The sequence below is a fragment of the Eschrichtius robustus genome, chromosome 2 (assembly GCF_028021215.1).
Source record: "Eschrichtius robustus isolate mEscRob2 chromosome 2, mEscRob2.pri, whole genome shotgun sequence".
Lineage (NCBI taxonomy): Eukaryota > Metazoa > Chordata > Mammalia > Artiodactyla > Eschrichtiidae > Eschrichtius > Eschrichtius robustus.
In genome coordinates, this window is record NC_090825.1 from 167,862,010 (window position 1) to 167,873,947 (window position 11,938).

The following is an 11,938-nucleotide window of genomic DNA, read 5'->3' on the forward strand; positions in this document are numbered from 1 at the left end:
CAGGCGCCGCCCCCAACCCTGCCCCCTCGGGAGAGGAGGGGCGACCGCTGGCTGGCCTTGGGGCGGGTGGTGGGACCGTCCAGTCCCATGGAGCCCGGTCGGTCCAATGTCCCACACTCTGTCCCTCGGGCCATCACGACCCCATTCAGCCCAGCCAGGCGGGGTGCGGGGTCCCCGTGGAGTGTGAGTTGGACAGGGGATCTGTCCTTGGAGGGGGGCGGGATCCGTTCCTCACGGAGCCCACCCAGGCGGGACGGACCATTCAGGACCGCGTTCCTCTGGGGCTGATCAGGACCCACGTCCTCTGTGGAGCCCTTGGATCCGGACCTCCATCCCCCGGGGGACCAGATCAGTTGTGAACCCCATACTCCCGTGCCCCATAGGGTCCATTTGGTCAGGAGCCCCGTCCTCTATCGAGCTGTCATGATCCCAGCCCTCTGTAAATCATGATTTCTGTGCCGCGCAAGGAATCCCGTCCTCCGAGGGAACCGCTCAGTCGGGACCCCTGCCCCGGGTAGTGCCTGCCTACTGGGGATCCCGCCTTCCGTGAGGCCCAGGAGGAGGTCCTTTTGGAGTACAACAGTCGGGGCGTCCATGCCCGGTAGAGCCCACTGCATCAGGACTCATTCCCCTATGCAGTTCAATGATCAGGGGGCACCGTTTCTCCAGAAGCCGCATCCGAGAGCCCAGCCCGGCAAGAGGGAAAGCTGCTGTGCTAGTGCTCTGGCTGGCTGGTCTCTCACGCATGCGCGAAAGGCTTCCAATCCGTTACCCAACCCTGCCGCCAGATGGCTCCGCCCCTTGGGTGACGTTATGCTGTCGCCCCGCCCTTTCTTGGTTACCCTCCCCAGGCCTTCATAGCAAGGAGCGGCTCTCGCTCTTTAGGGCGCTTGGCCTGCAGAAGGCGGGACCCTGCCTGCCTTGGTCTTTGATTGGTCCAGCCCTCTCCAGAGCTGCTTCGAGATTGGTGGGCTCGTGTTCCTCTCCCCTCCCTTCCCGAGGCTTCCGCTTCCTGTTCTGACGGACGCTCCGGCCGTAACAATGATCGGGGACATCCTCCTTTTTGGGTAATTAGGGGAACCAGAGGATGGGACGTGAGGGCCCGACAGGGTGGGGACGGTCCAAGTAACCGCATTCTCCCTCTGCAGGACGCTGTTGATGAACGCCGGGGCGGTGCTCAACTTTAAGCTGTGAGTAGGCCGCGTTGGACCGTGGCTCCATCCGGGGGACCCGTAGCCCCGCCTTCGCGAGCGTGTGCACGCCGTACGCCGCCGGCCCCGCCCCCAGGTCCCAGCCCCAAGTTCCGCCTCCAACCGGGTCCATCCTTTTGTGACTGTCCGCGCCGCCGAGACTTGAACTGCGGACTCTCAGTTCCCGCGGGATCCCTCTGCTCGCACCCATGAGAGCCTCAGACCCAACCCCCGAGAATCTCTTAGCCCTAATCTGTACCCGCAGCCCCGCACCTGGCTCCCTCGAACCACTCTCTCCACCCCGTCGGTGGCTGCAGGCATGGCTGTGATTGGCTGGGCAAGGGGTGGCCCAGGGAACATCACTGAACCGCGCAAAAGAGGTCACACAGCAAAGCAACGGTAGGGCTAGAGCTCCCCTCTGAGCTGGGGATCAGGGCCCGGGGACTAAGTGGTCTGTTTGTCCTACTGAAAGTGGTCACTGTCTGCTTCTCTTTGTAGGAAAAAGAAGGACACGCAAGGCTTTGGGGAGGAGTCGAGGGAGCCCAGCACAGGTAAGACCTCCTTTCTGTACCCTGGAATTGGTACATTTCAGAGAGGACAGTTCTTTTTCACCAGTTTTCTTTTAGGGGTGTGTGTGTGTGTGTGTGTGTGTGTGTGCCTGAGTTTGTGCTGTTCCTTCTACCCACCTCTGTCATCCACTGCTTTCTCCTACCAGACCTCCCTGCATAGGTCAGCACTCATATCACTTCTTACAGTTATAATTTTCTTTTATGTATGCTGTCATTTGGCTAATATCTAGCTCTCACACTTGACCTTAAGCTCCAGAGAAGAGGCTCCAGCTTGTTTTGGCTCATCTGTGTCCTTGCAGTTCCAGCATTCCAGCATGAATGAATGAATGAGTGAATGGATGAACAGCCTATTGTTTCCAGAATGCTGTAGACCTGTTTGTTTAATTTTCAATTAGATTAGCTTTCAGATAAATCAGGAGATGTCATATAAAGATTCAGATGTATGATTTTTCAAGAAAAATTGGAACATTCTACAAATTGGGGTTCAAGCGACCTTTTGACACCTGTTGAATAGGAGTTGAGAAGGAGGACCCCACTGAAGGCGGGCCTGTGGCCTCTACCTCATCCCAGCCCCCGCCCCCTTATCTTTGTATCATTTCACATGCCTGGATCCTGGAGGCCCTAGAATATATACTTCCTGCTAAATTGACACATGTGACTATTTGGAGTCTAATGGGACCTGTACATGACTATTGTATCCATTCATTCATTCGTTCACCTAACATTTATTGAACACCTGCTCTGTACCAGCCACTGTGCTAGATGCTGGGGACACAGCAGGGAACAAGACAGAAGTCATTCCTGCCTTTGGGTTGTACTCCTATGGGGTGGGACAAACAGTCCCTAAACAAGGAACAGACAGTGAAGAAGAAGATGTTGGGAGGATAGCAATGGGGTTGCTGCTCTGGCTGGGTTGTGTGGAGGGAAGGCGCTCTGAGGAGGTGGCATTGCGGCCAAGGTGGTAGGTGCTGTGATGGAGCATTGCATGAGGACAATAGGAACCCTAAGGGGCAGCGAATCTGAAGGCAGTCTGACAGCTCCCTTTATTGGGGGCCTGCCAGGTAGTGGCTGCCTTGTTAGGTACTTCCTATGGGTGTTTCACTCCACCTCCATTCCTAAAAGGTAAGGAGCATTTTCCCGTTTTACAGATGAGGAAACTCAGGCTCAGAGATGTGGCTCAACTTGTTTGTGGCCACACAGCAAATCAGCGACAGCATTGGGATTTGAGCCTGGGTTTTTCTGACTCCAGAGGTTGTCCTCTCAATCACTAGACTGTCCGTCTGTTCATTCATGCATTCATTCAGCAGCTGTATATGTTGCTTACCCACTACATGGAAGGTACTATTCCAGCCCCTGGGGCTGTGATCTATAGATCTGAGTTGGAGCTATGGTAGGTGGGAGATTGGCCACGTGGGCTCGAAAGTGGCGGGAGCATTGGTGACAAGGATAGTCAGAACGGTGGCTTCCCTCTGATCGGGGGCTCCCTGCTAGGCTCCTTCAGACTAGGACTCTGTGTTGGCAGTTGACCCTGTAGATCATGCTCCTCTCCCTCCATCCTCTGCCTGGCTGATCCCTAATATCACAGTGGCTTCATTTATTGAGAGTGTCCTGTAAGGCACTGTGCTGCAGCCTTCACAGTCCCCCATCATCCCCGTTTACACAGGAGGAAACTGGGGCACATGTAGGCCCACGTCACCTCTGTGGAAGGTCAGTAAACTCCAGCCCATGTTTTATTTGGCTGCGTTGGGTCTTCGTTGCTGTGCGCTGGCTTTCTGTAGTTGCGGGAAGCCCGGACTACTCTTCATTGCAGTGCGTGGGCTTCTCATTGCGGTGGCTTCTCTTGTTGCGGAGCATGGGCTCTAGGCGTGCGGGCTCTAGAGCACAGCCTCAGTAGTCATGGCGCATGGGCTTAGTTGCTCCACGGCATGTCGGATCTTCCCGGACCAGGGATCAAACCTGTGTCCCCTGCATTGGCAGGCAGATTCTTAATCACTGCACCACCAGGGAAGTCCCCAGCTCACGTTTAAGGTTGGAGTTCACAGTTTCCCAGTGAGACTTCTTCTGACCCCACCTGCCTCCCGATGCATGCCAGGTCGGGTTCCCCCATTATAGCTCCCATGGCACTTGTCCTAGTGAATAATCAGGTGTGTGGTTACTTGCTTAGTATTTGTTCTCCCTGTGAGCTCCTTAGGGCAGGGACATGTGTCTCATTCCTCCCTGTATCCCCTGCACTCAGCTACTCCCTGGGATGAGTGGCCTTTAGTCAGCGTTTGTTCATGGTAAGAGAGGCTATTTTTGTGATCCTGGGCTCAGAGAAGGGCCTTGCCAAGCAGTGCCTTGAAGACATTCTGGGAACGGATCTGTCTCTGACATTTGCAGTCTGTGCTGGGCCAACACTTATATAGGGTATGCTGCTACGTGTCGCTAACCCTGTGGCATGGACAACACTGGACTTGTTGTCTAAACCATGTAGAGCAAGACCTTGTGCTCTTCATGCGCCTGGATGGTGCAGCAGTGCCAGGTGGCGGTCATGTTGGGTTGCTGTGGAAGTTTCTGAGCTCCTGCCCGGTGTTCCATCTCTGGTCTGTGGATGACACTTTGGGTAACACCCTTGTAGATCATCTAATCTGGATCCGTTCATTTCATTCTGGAGGCCTCAAGAGGCTGGGCAATCAACTCAGAACCCCAGAGGAACGTCCTGGAACCCGAGTCTCTGGAGTCTTTTTTAATTAATTAATTAATTAAGTGCTGCGTTGGGTCTTTGTTACTGCGCACGGGCTTTCTCTAGTTGCGGTGGGGGCGGGGTACTCTTCGTTGCAGTGTGCGGGCTTCTCATTGTGGTGGCTTCTCTTGTTGCAGAACACGGGCTCTAGGTGCGTGGGCTCAGTAGTTGTGGTTCGCGGGCTCTAGAGTGCAGCCTCAGTAGTTGTGGCGCACGGGCTCAGTTGCTCCATGGCATGTGGGATCTTCCCCGACCAGGGCTCGAACCTGTGTCCCCTGCATTGGCAGGCGGATTCTTAACCACTGTGCCACCAGGGAAGTCCCTCTGGAGTCTTAATGTACCAAATTCCCTCTTCTTGGAGTGGTTTCTGTTCCTTGGCATCAGAGGGGACTAGAGTTAGTTGTCACCAAAGCATAACTCCCATTCTACTTGCCTGAATTAGTATGCTTTTTCAGTTGTAAACACTGAAAACCAGCTCAAAGTGGCTAAAGCAAATTGAAACATCGAAGGGTAGAATGGTCCTTGGGCACACGTGGATTCAGGGCTTAAACTGGCTCTCCAGCTTGTGACCCTCCCCAGCTCTCTTTTCCTCCTGGGTTGGTTTTACTATCAGGTTGGCTTGTGTTGACAAAGGTGACCCTAGAGCAGGGCTTGGCACATTTTCCTGTAGAAGGCCAGATCATAAATAGTTTAGGCTTTGTGGGCCATAGAGTTTCTGGTGCAACAGTTCACCTCTGTAAGTTGAAAGTAGTCATGGATAATATGTAAATGAGTGGACATGGCTGTATTTTAATAAAACTTTATGGCTGTTGAAATTTGAATTTCATGTAATTTTTGTGGCTCACAAAATCTTTGTTGTTGTTTTTTTTAACCATTAAAAATATAAAAAACATTCTTCACTCATGGGCTATACAGAAATAGGAGGCAGAGGCCAGCTTTGGCCTACAGGCCATGGTTTGCACCCTGCCTTAGAGGACTGGGCTTACATCTTTGCAGTCCAGCTAGCCTGGCAGAAAGCAGGTGCCTCTTTCCTGGTAGTTCAGGCAAAAGTCCCAGGGCTGGCTCTCACTGGACAGACTGGGGTCACGTGCCCTTCCCTGAGCCAGTCAGAGGCTGAGTGCTTGGTCCTCTCAGGGGGTTGGTCAGTGGCAGCTATAGCCTGAGTGCTCAGGGCTGGGGAACAGAGGTGGCCCAAATGAAAAGCCATGCTGCCATTGGAACATGGGGGTAGTGGGTGTGGGGTGGGTAGAATCACACTGCAGCTGTGACAACAGAATGTTAGCATTGCTTGTGAAAATGCTTTCTGACTTTCCAGGTGACAACATCCGGGAGTTCTTGCTGAGCCTCAGATATTTTCGAATCTTCATCGCCCTATGGAATGTCTTCATGATGTTCTGCATGATCGTGTAAGTCCAGCCCGCCTCTCTCCTTTGTTGTCATTATCCTCAGGGTCGTTCTCTAGAATGACCCTCTGATGGTCGTTTTCTGTCCTCACAGTCTGCACTTTTGTGTCATGCTTTCTGCTTTCAAAGTAAGAACTCTCCACACTAGAGAGGAAACTGGGGTCTATAGGAATTAAACTATGTCACTGCAGTCCAGGCTGGAGCTTCGATTGGAACATGGCGTTCTTCACGTCCTGGCTGTGCCCGGTGCCTCAGCAGAGGCTGCCAAGAGATGCCTTCCCCTGAGCCCATGGCTCCATCACCTCTTGCCAGCTCTGTGGATTGTGCTTAGCCTATACTTGACTTTGACCAAAGTGGAAAATACGTCTTGAAAGGCCAGCGTGCTGCCGGGTCTTGTTCCCAGCCTGCTGGAAGCCAGCAGAAGTGTATTCAGGCTTTATTTCTGCTTTTTATGCCTATTTTATTTTCTCGTTAGGCTAAAAAAATCCAATTGGATTGGTTTTCCTTTCAGTGTCAGGACCATGCTGTTAGTGAATTATGAGACTCATAGTAAACAGACTCAGGGAAAAAAACAAGGAGAATCTGGGGTCTGGGCCAGGCTGTGCCCATCTCCATGTGCTTCCCCTAAAGAGGAAGAGAGTGAAAAGTTGGCTGTCTTGAGTCATTGAGATGCTGAATTTGGGGTTGCTGTGCAGTCCTTGTGCCAGCCCAGTGGCTGTTTGAGGGGATGATTCCAGGACTTAGGAGATCGGAGGAGGAGGGGTTTCTGTGCTGCTGAAAAGTATTTTAGAGCCCAGAATGAGGGCTGTAATGTATGCCCAGAGAGGCCCTTTTTGGGAGCTCACATGAGGCCTGCCTAGGTACAGAGAGGGCTCATGAAGAGATCAAGGAATTTGCAGAAGAGTGTAGGAAGTATAACTAGCTCTCACAGGAAGTAGAAGTGTTGGGGGGCTCCTCCAGCCTTTGTCTCTCTAGATTCCCACCTATCCATTCATTCATTTATTTATTCAGAACTGTCTTTTGAGGGCTGTGCTCTGGGATTACAGTTGAGACCAAAACAGCCATAGTCCCTGCCTTCAGCGAATGCACAGAATAACAGGGATGTAAAATAAGCAAATAGGGGGAAAAATCAGTTGTGAGGTGGAGAATTGGAAGGGGGCTCGCAGTTTAGGAGGGTCAGGGAGAGGTTCTCTGAGAAGATGCCATTCAAATCAAGACCTACAGAACGAGAGGAAGCCTGCCATTTGCAGAGCTGGAGAGAGGCACAGTAGCACCAGAAGCAGCATTGGCAAAGGTCCTGGGGCAGAGAAGAACTCGGTGTGTTTTCATCATTTTGTTCTTTTCTGTCCATTGGCTTCATCGTCCTCTCTTACCTGACTAGCTACTTTTACTGCTCTACCTGCTGGCCTGTGACCAGGATGGTAGCCTCAGGCTTTGTGACCTCCCAGCTCAGCCCAAGGCTAGCTTAGCCTGTAGCCCAGTGTCCTGATTTTGATTTCTGGGAGTATCTAGGTGTCACCCAGATCTACTTGGATTGGGGGTTCCTGCTTCCAGCCACATAGGTCAGGGGTCAGCCAACCACAGCTCATGGGCCAAATCTACCCTCTGCCTATTTTCATGAATGAAGTTTTCATGAATGGAGCCCATGTCTGTCACTGCTTTTGCACTACAATGGCAAGGTTGGACCATTTTGGCAGGCTTACAAAGCCTGAACTACTTACTGTGTGGCTTTTTACAGATCCCTGACCTAGGCCAGCTCTTTCAGCACATGCCGTGAGTGAGGGAAGCTTCTCTCCAGAAAGGGCTCTGTCAGGGAGGCAGTGACTGGCTTTTTCAGGATATCAAAAACTGGAAATCACCTAAGTCTCCAAGAACAGGCGAAGAGTCAGGTAACTCGAAGGACACCCATACGACCAACTGACACAACACCATCATTGATAATGTGCCTGAAGGTCCTGTCTACACAGGAGAATGGTTTGAAAGTAAAGAAGGTCGGGTGTCACCTGTATGCACACTCTGGTGTCAGTTGTGACTTGCACGCAGTAAACATTGAATAAATGCTGAGTGAGTGTGTGAGGGAAATAACTTCCAGTGAGAGAGTTGGAAGGATCTACTCCAGACTGTCCACGGAGGTGACCGTGCTGTGATTGCTGAGGAAGTTAGTGGGCTTAAGGGATAGTTTGCTATTCCCTGTACTCATTTCTGTATTGTTGGAGCTGAGCGCAATTGGAAATTTTAAAAAGTCATAAAAAACTTGAAATACAGGGAGAAAGGTGTCTGAACGTTTAGAGACCAAGGGCACTGATATCTGCGACTTTGAAACATGAAAAATAAGGTAGATGGATCAATGGATAGATACACAGTAAAGCAAAGCATTAATTGCAGGTGGTGTGTATGTGGGTGTTTGCTGAACTGTTATAACTCTTCTATATGTTGAAATCTTCATTAAAAAAGTATGGGCGGGGAAAAGATAGGGAGAAAATGAGAGTGTCAAACCATGGAAAAGGGTTTTAATAAGTAAAAAGTGGAAGTCAGTCTTCACAATTCAGTATTTTGTAGTATTTTCATATGGTTGTGCAACTGTCACTACTCTCTAATTCTAGAATATTTCCATTCCCCCCAAAGGGAAACCCAGTACCCATTAAGCATTTCCTTCCCATTCCTCCCTCCCCCAGCCTTGGGCAACCATTGATCTCCTTTCTGTCTCTATGGATTTGCCTATTCTGGGTATTTCATGTTGATGGAATCATACAGTATATGGCTTTTTGTGTCTGGCCTCCTTCATTCAGCATAATGTCTTCTAGACTCTTCCATGTTTTACCCCTTTTTTTTAAAAAAATTATTTATTTATTTATTTATTTATGGCTGTGTTGGGTCTTCGTTTCTATGCGAGGGCTTTCTCCAGTTGCGGCAAGTGGGGGCCACTCTTCATCGTGGTGCACGGGCCTCTCACTATCGCGGCCTCTCTTGTTGTGGAGCACAGGCTCCAGACGCGCAGGCTCAGTAATTGTGGCTCACGGGCCCAATTGCTCCGCGGCACGTGGGATCCTCCCAGACCAGGGCTCAAACCCGTGTCCCCTGCATCGGCAGGCAGACTCCCAACCACTGCGCCACCAGGGAAGCCCCTTCCATGTTTTAGTGTTTATCAGTATTTCATTCCTTTCTGTGGTTGAATAATAGTCCATTGTATGGATATGCCACAGTTTGTTTATCTGCTCATCAGTTGATGGATATTTGCAATGTTTCCATTTTGAATAATGCTGATATAAATATCTGTGTACAAGTTTTTGTGCAGACTTAAGTTTTCAGTTCTCTGGTATATAACCAGGAGTGGAATTGCTGGGTCATATGGTAACTATATTTATCCTTTCGAGAAACTGCCAGACTATTTTCCAAAGTAGCTGCAGCAATTTACATTCCCATCAGCAGGGTATGAGGGGTCCAATTTCCCCACATCCTTGCCAATACTTGCTATTGTCAGTTTTTTTGATTATAGCCATCCTAGTGGATGTGAAGGTTGATTTGCATTTCCCCAATGGTTAATGACATTGAGCTTTCATGTGTTCATTGGCCATTTGTATATCTTCTTTGGTGAAATGTCTTCAGATCCTTTGCCCCTTTTTTAGTTAGGTTATTACTGAATTGTAGTTCTTTTTATGTTCTGGATGCCAGTGCCTTATCAGATATATGATTTGCAAGTATTTCCTCCCATTCGGTGGATTATCTTTTCAGTTTTTTGATGGTGTCATTTGAAGCGCAAAATTCTACAATTTTGATTAAGTCCGATGTATCTATTTCTTTTGTTGCTTGTTCTTTTTGTGTTATAGCTAAGAAGTCATTGCCTAACCCAAGATTATAAGGATTTACCCCTAAGTTTTCTTCTAAAAGTTTTGTAGTTTTAATAGTAGGTGTGTGATCCACTTTGAGTTAATTTTTGTATATGGTGTGAGGTAGGGATGCAACTTCATTCTTTTGCATGTGGTGACCCAGTTGTTCCTGCCCCATCTGTTGTTATTTTTTCAAATAACCTTTTTATTTTGGAAAGAGTTTAGATTTATAGAAATGTTGCAAAGGTAATACAGAGAGTTCCTGTATACAATTGAGCCTTGAACAACACGGGGGTTAGGGGTGCTGACCCTCCTCACAGTCGAAAATCTGAGTATAACTTTACAGTTGGCCGTCCGTATCTGCAGTCCTGCTTCCATAGATTCAACCAACCTTGGATTGTGTAGTACTGCAGTATTTACTATTGAAAAAAAATCCATGTATAACTGGGCTGGCGCTGTTCAAACCTGTGTTGTTCAAGGGCCAACTGTGTATCTTTTTAACAATTCTGTGGTTTTCCCATGTAGGCCTGTATCATAACCTATTCCCAAACTTCATGAACATTTATACAGTTTCTAGGCCTTTTCTATTCCAGATTTTCTTCAGTTAACAGAGTTATCTCTAATAATCGTTTGTTTACTCAAAGGTCTTTTTATTTATGAAAGTCACCACCGACTTGCAGTGATAGAGAATGGGCTAAAATAAAATGTTACAGATTCATATCAAGTAGATACTTTTTAAAAGAGTTACTTTTTTTTTTAAGTGTACAGTTTGGCAGCGGTGTGTTCACATTGTTGTGTAACAGAGAGTTACTTACAAAATCAGAAAATGATGTAAAATAATCTTAGTGATAGTAACCAGAAAATATTTCCTGAAAGTGTTTTCAAGGCAACCACTTCCCATCCTCATGGATGTTTCTGCCCTCTGACTTTTCCAGGCTCTTTGGCTCCTGAGCTCCAGATACAGAACCAGAAATCTTTTCAGAGTGTCTCTTCCTCCATTCCTGACGACTTCAAGAATGTTTCTGCCCAGAAAACCGGTGACCTTCCCAGAAAGTCCAAGCTTGTGGTGGGTGGAAAAAATGTTCGCCAAGATGAACACAGTTTCCCAGCCATGTCACTGTTTTCTTTTCAAAGATATTTTCACTTTGATCTCTGCCTTGAAATGCTGTCTACTTAAAAGAGTTTGAAGGGTGTTTATGTGAGGGGCTGTGGTATCCAGATTGTTTAATCAGATCAGAATCCCTCTTCTACCAAACTTTCACTGGAAACCCATTTCTGGGTATTTCTTGGTTTGTTTTTAATAACCATCCTTTTTTGGTTCAAATTATACAGATTTTTAAAAATCTTTTTTATCCAGGGATCTGAAGCAGAAAGGTTGGCTTTTAAGTTTGATGCACCCTCTTATTAGACTGCATTTGTGAGGAATGAACAAGTTCATAGTTGCTGCGTCTGTGTCCAAATTCCTTCCCCATCCCAATGGGCTCTGCTTGGCCACTCCATGCTGCTGAGGTTGCCCCCAGGGCTTGAAGGGTGAAGTGTTATGGGTTCCTGTGGAAGAGAGGTGCAGAGCAGTTGGCAGGGTGGATGGGGGTTTTATGAGAAACTTTGCCTTGCCTTGAAGCCCTCTATTAAATTAACTTTTGGGGCCATTAATTGTATAGTTTCTAGAATGAGAGTGATTTATGTGGTGATATTGGGACTCAGTTCTGAAAGCTTGGGTTTTGGGGTCTGCTTTTCAAGTGGATGATTTCAAGGTTGAAAAACAAGCCTCATTGGAGGAAATACAGCATTTTGCATAGAAGCTTCTCTGGTTTAATCGCCAACATGACACTTGGGTGGTCAGTGCCCGGATCCTACAGGTGTTTGATTTATTTGTTGTGGTTTTTGAAATCCTAACTTGCAGGTAACCTGGTGGGAGGAATAAATAAATATGCAGGCTCTTAGAACTAAACAGCATTGAAAATAAAGCTCATTTATGAAAAGGACCTTTTGTTTATACATTTTTTAACCAAGAAGTCCTTTGTAAATTTTTTTTATTTTTGTTACTTTCATCGGGTTTTTTTTTTAATTATTGAATATAGTTGATGTAAAATGTGTTAATTTCTACTGTAGAAGTTGACTTTCAGTTTGAGTTGTTTCAAATTACACTGTGGGAAACACCTAGGATTCATTTATTGTGGAGGCTGTCAAAAAATCAGAAAAGAGGCAACGTTAGATACTCCTTTTC

At 48.0% G+C, this 11,938-nt stretch overlaps 1 protein-coding gene across 2 annotated transcripts; it reads left to right on the top strand.

Moving 5' to 3' along the window:
• Positions 1 to 898: 898 nt before the first annotated feature.
• On the top strand, positions 899 to 11,696 carry SMIM7 (small integral membrane protein 7). 2 transcript variants are annotated; one of them, XM_068536785.1, is made up of 5 exons: positions 899 to 1,067; positions 1,149 to 1,190; positions 1,689 to 1,741; positions 5,797 to 5,887; positions 10,647 to 11,696. In XM_068536785.1, exons 1-5 carry the CDS (start codon positions 1,042 to 1,044, stop codon positions 10,660 to 10,662), a joined length of 228 nt encoding a protein of 75 aa, XP_068392886.1. In that variant the 5' UTR covers positions 899 to 1,041; the 3' UTR covers positions 10,663 to 11,696. The 2 variants fall into 2 exon arrangements, with proteins under 2 accessions (XP_068392886.1, XP_068392885.1); XM_068536784.1 differs by lacking the exons at positions 899 to 1,067; positions 1,149 to 1,190 and adding an exon at positions 1,197 to 1,589.
• Positions 11,697 to 11,938: the final 242 nt, after the last annotated feature.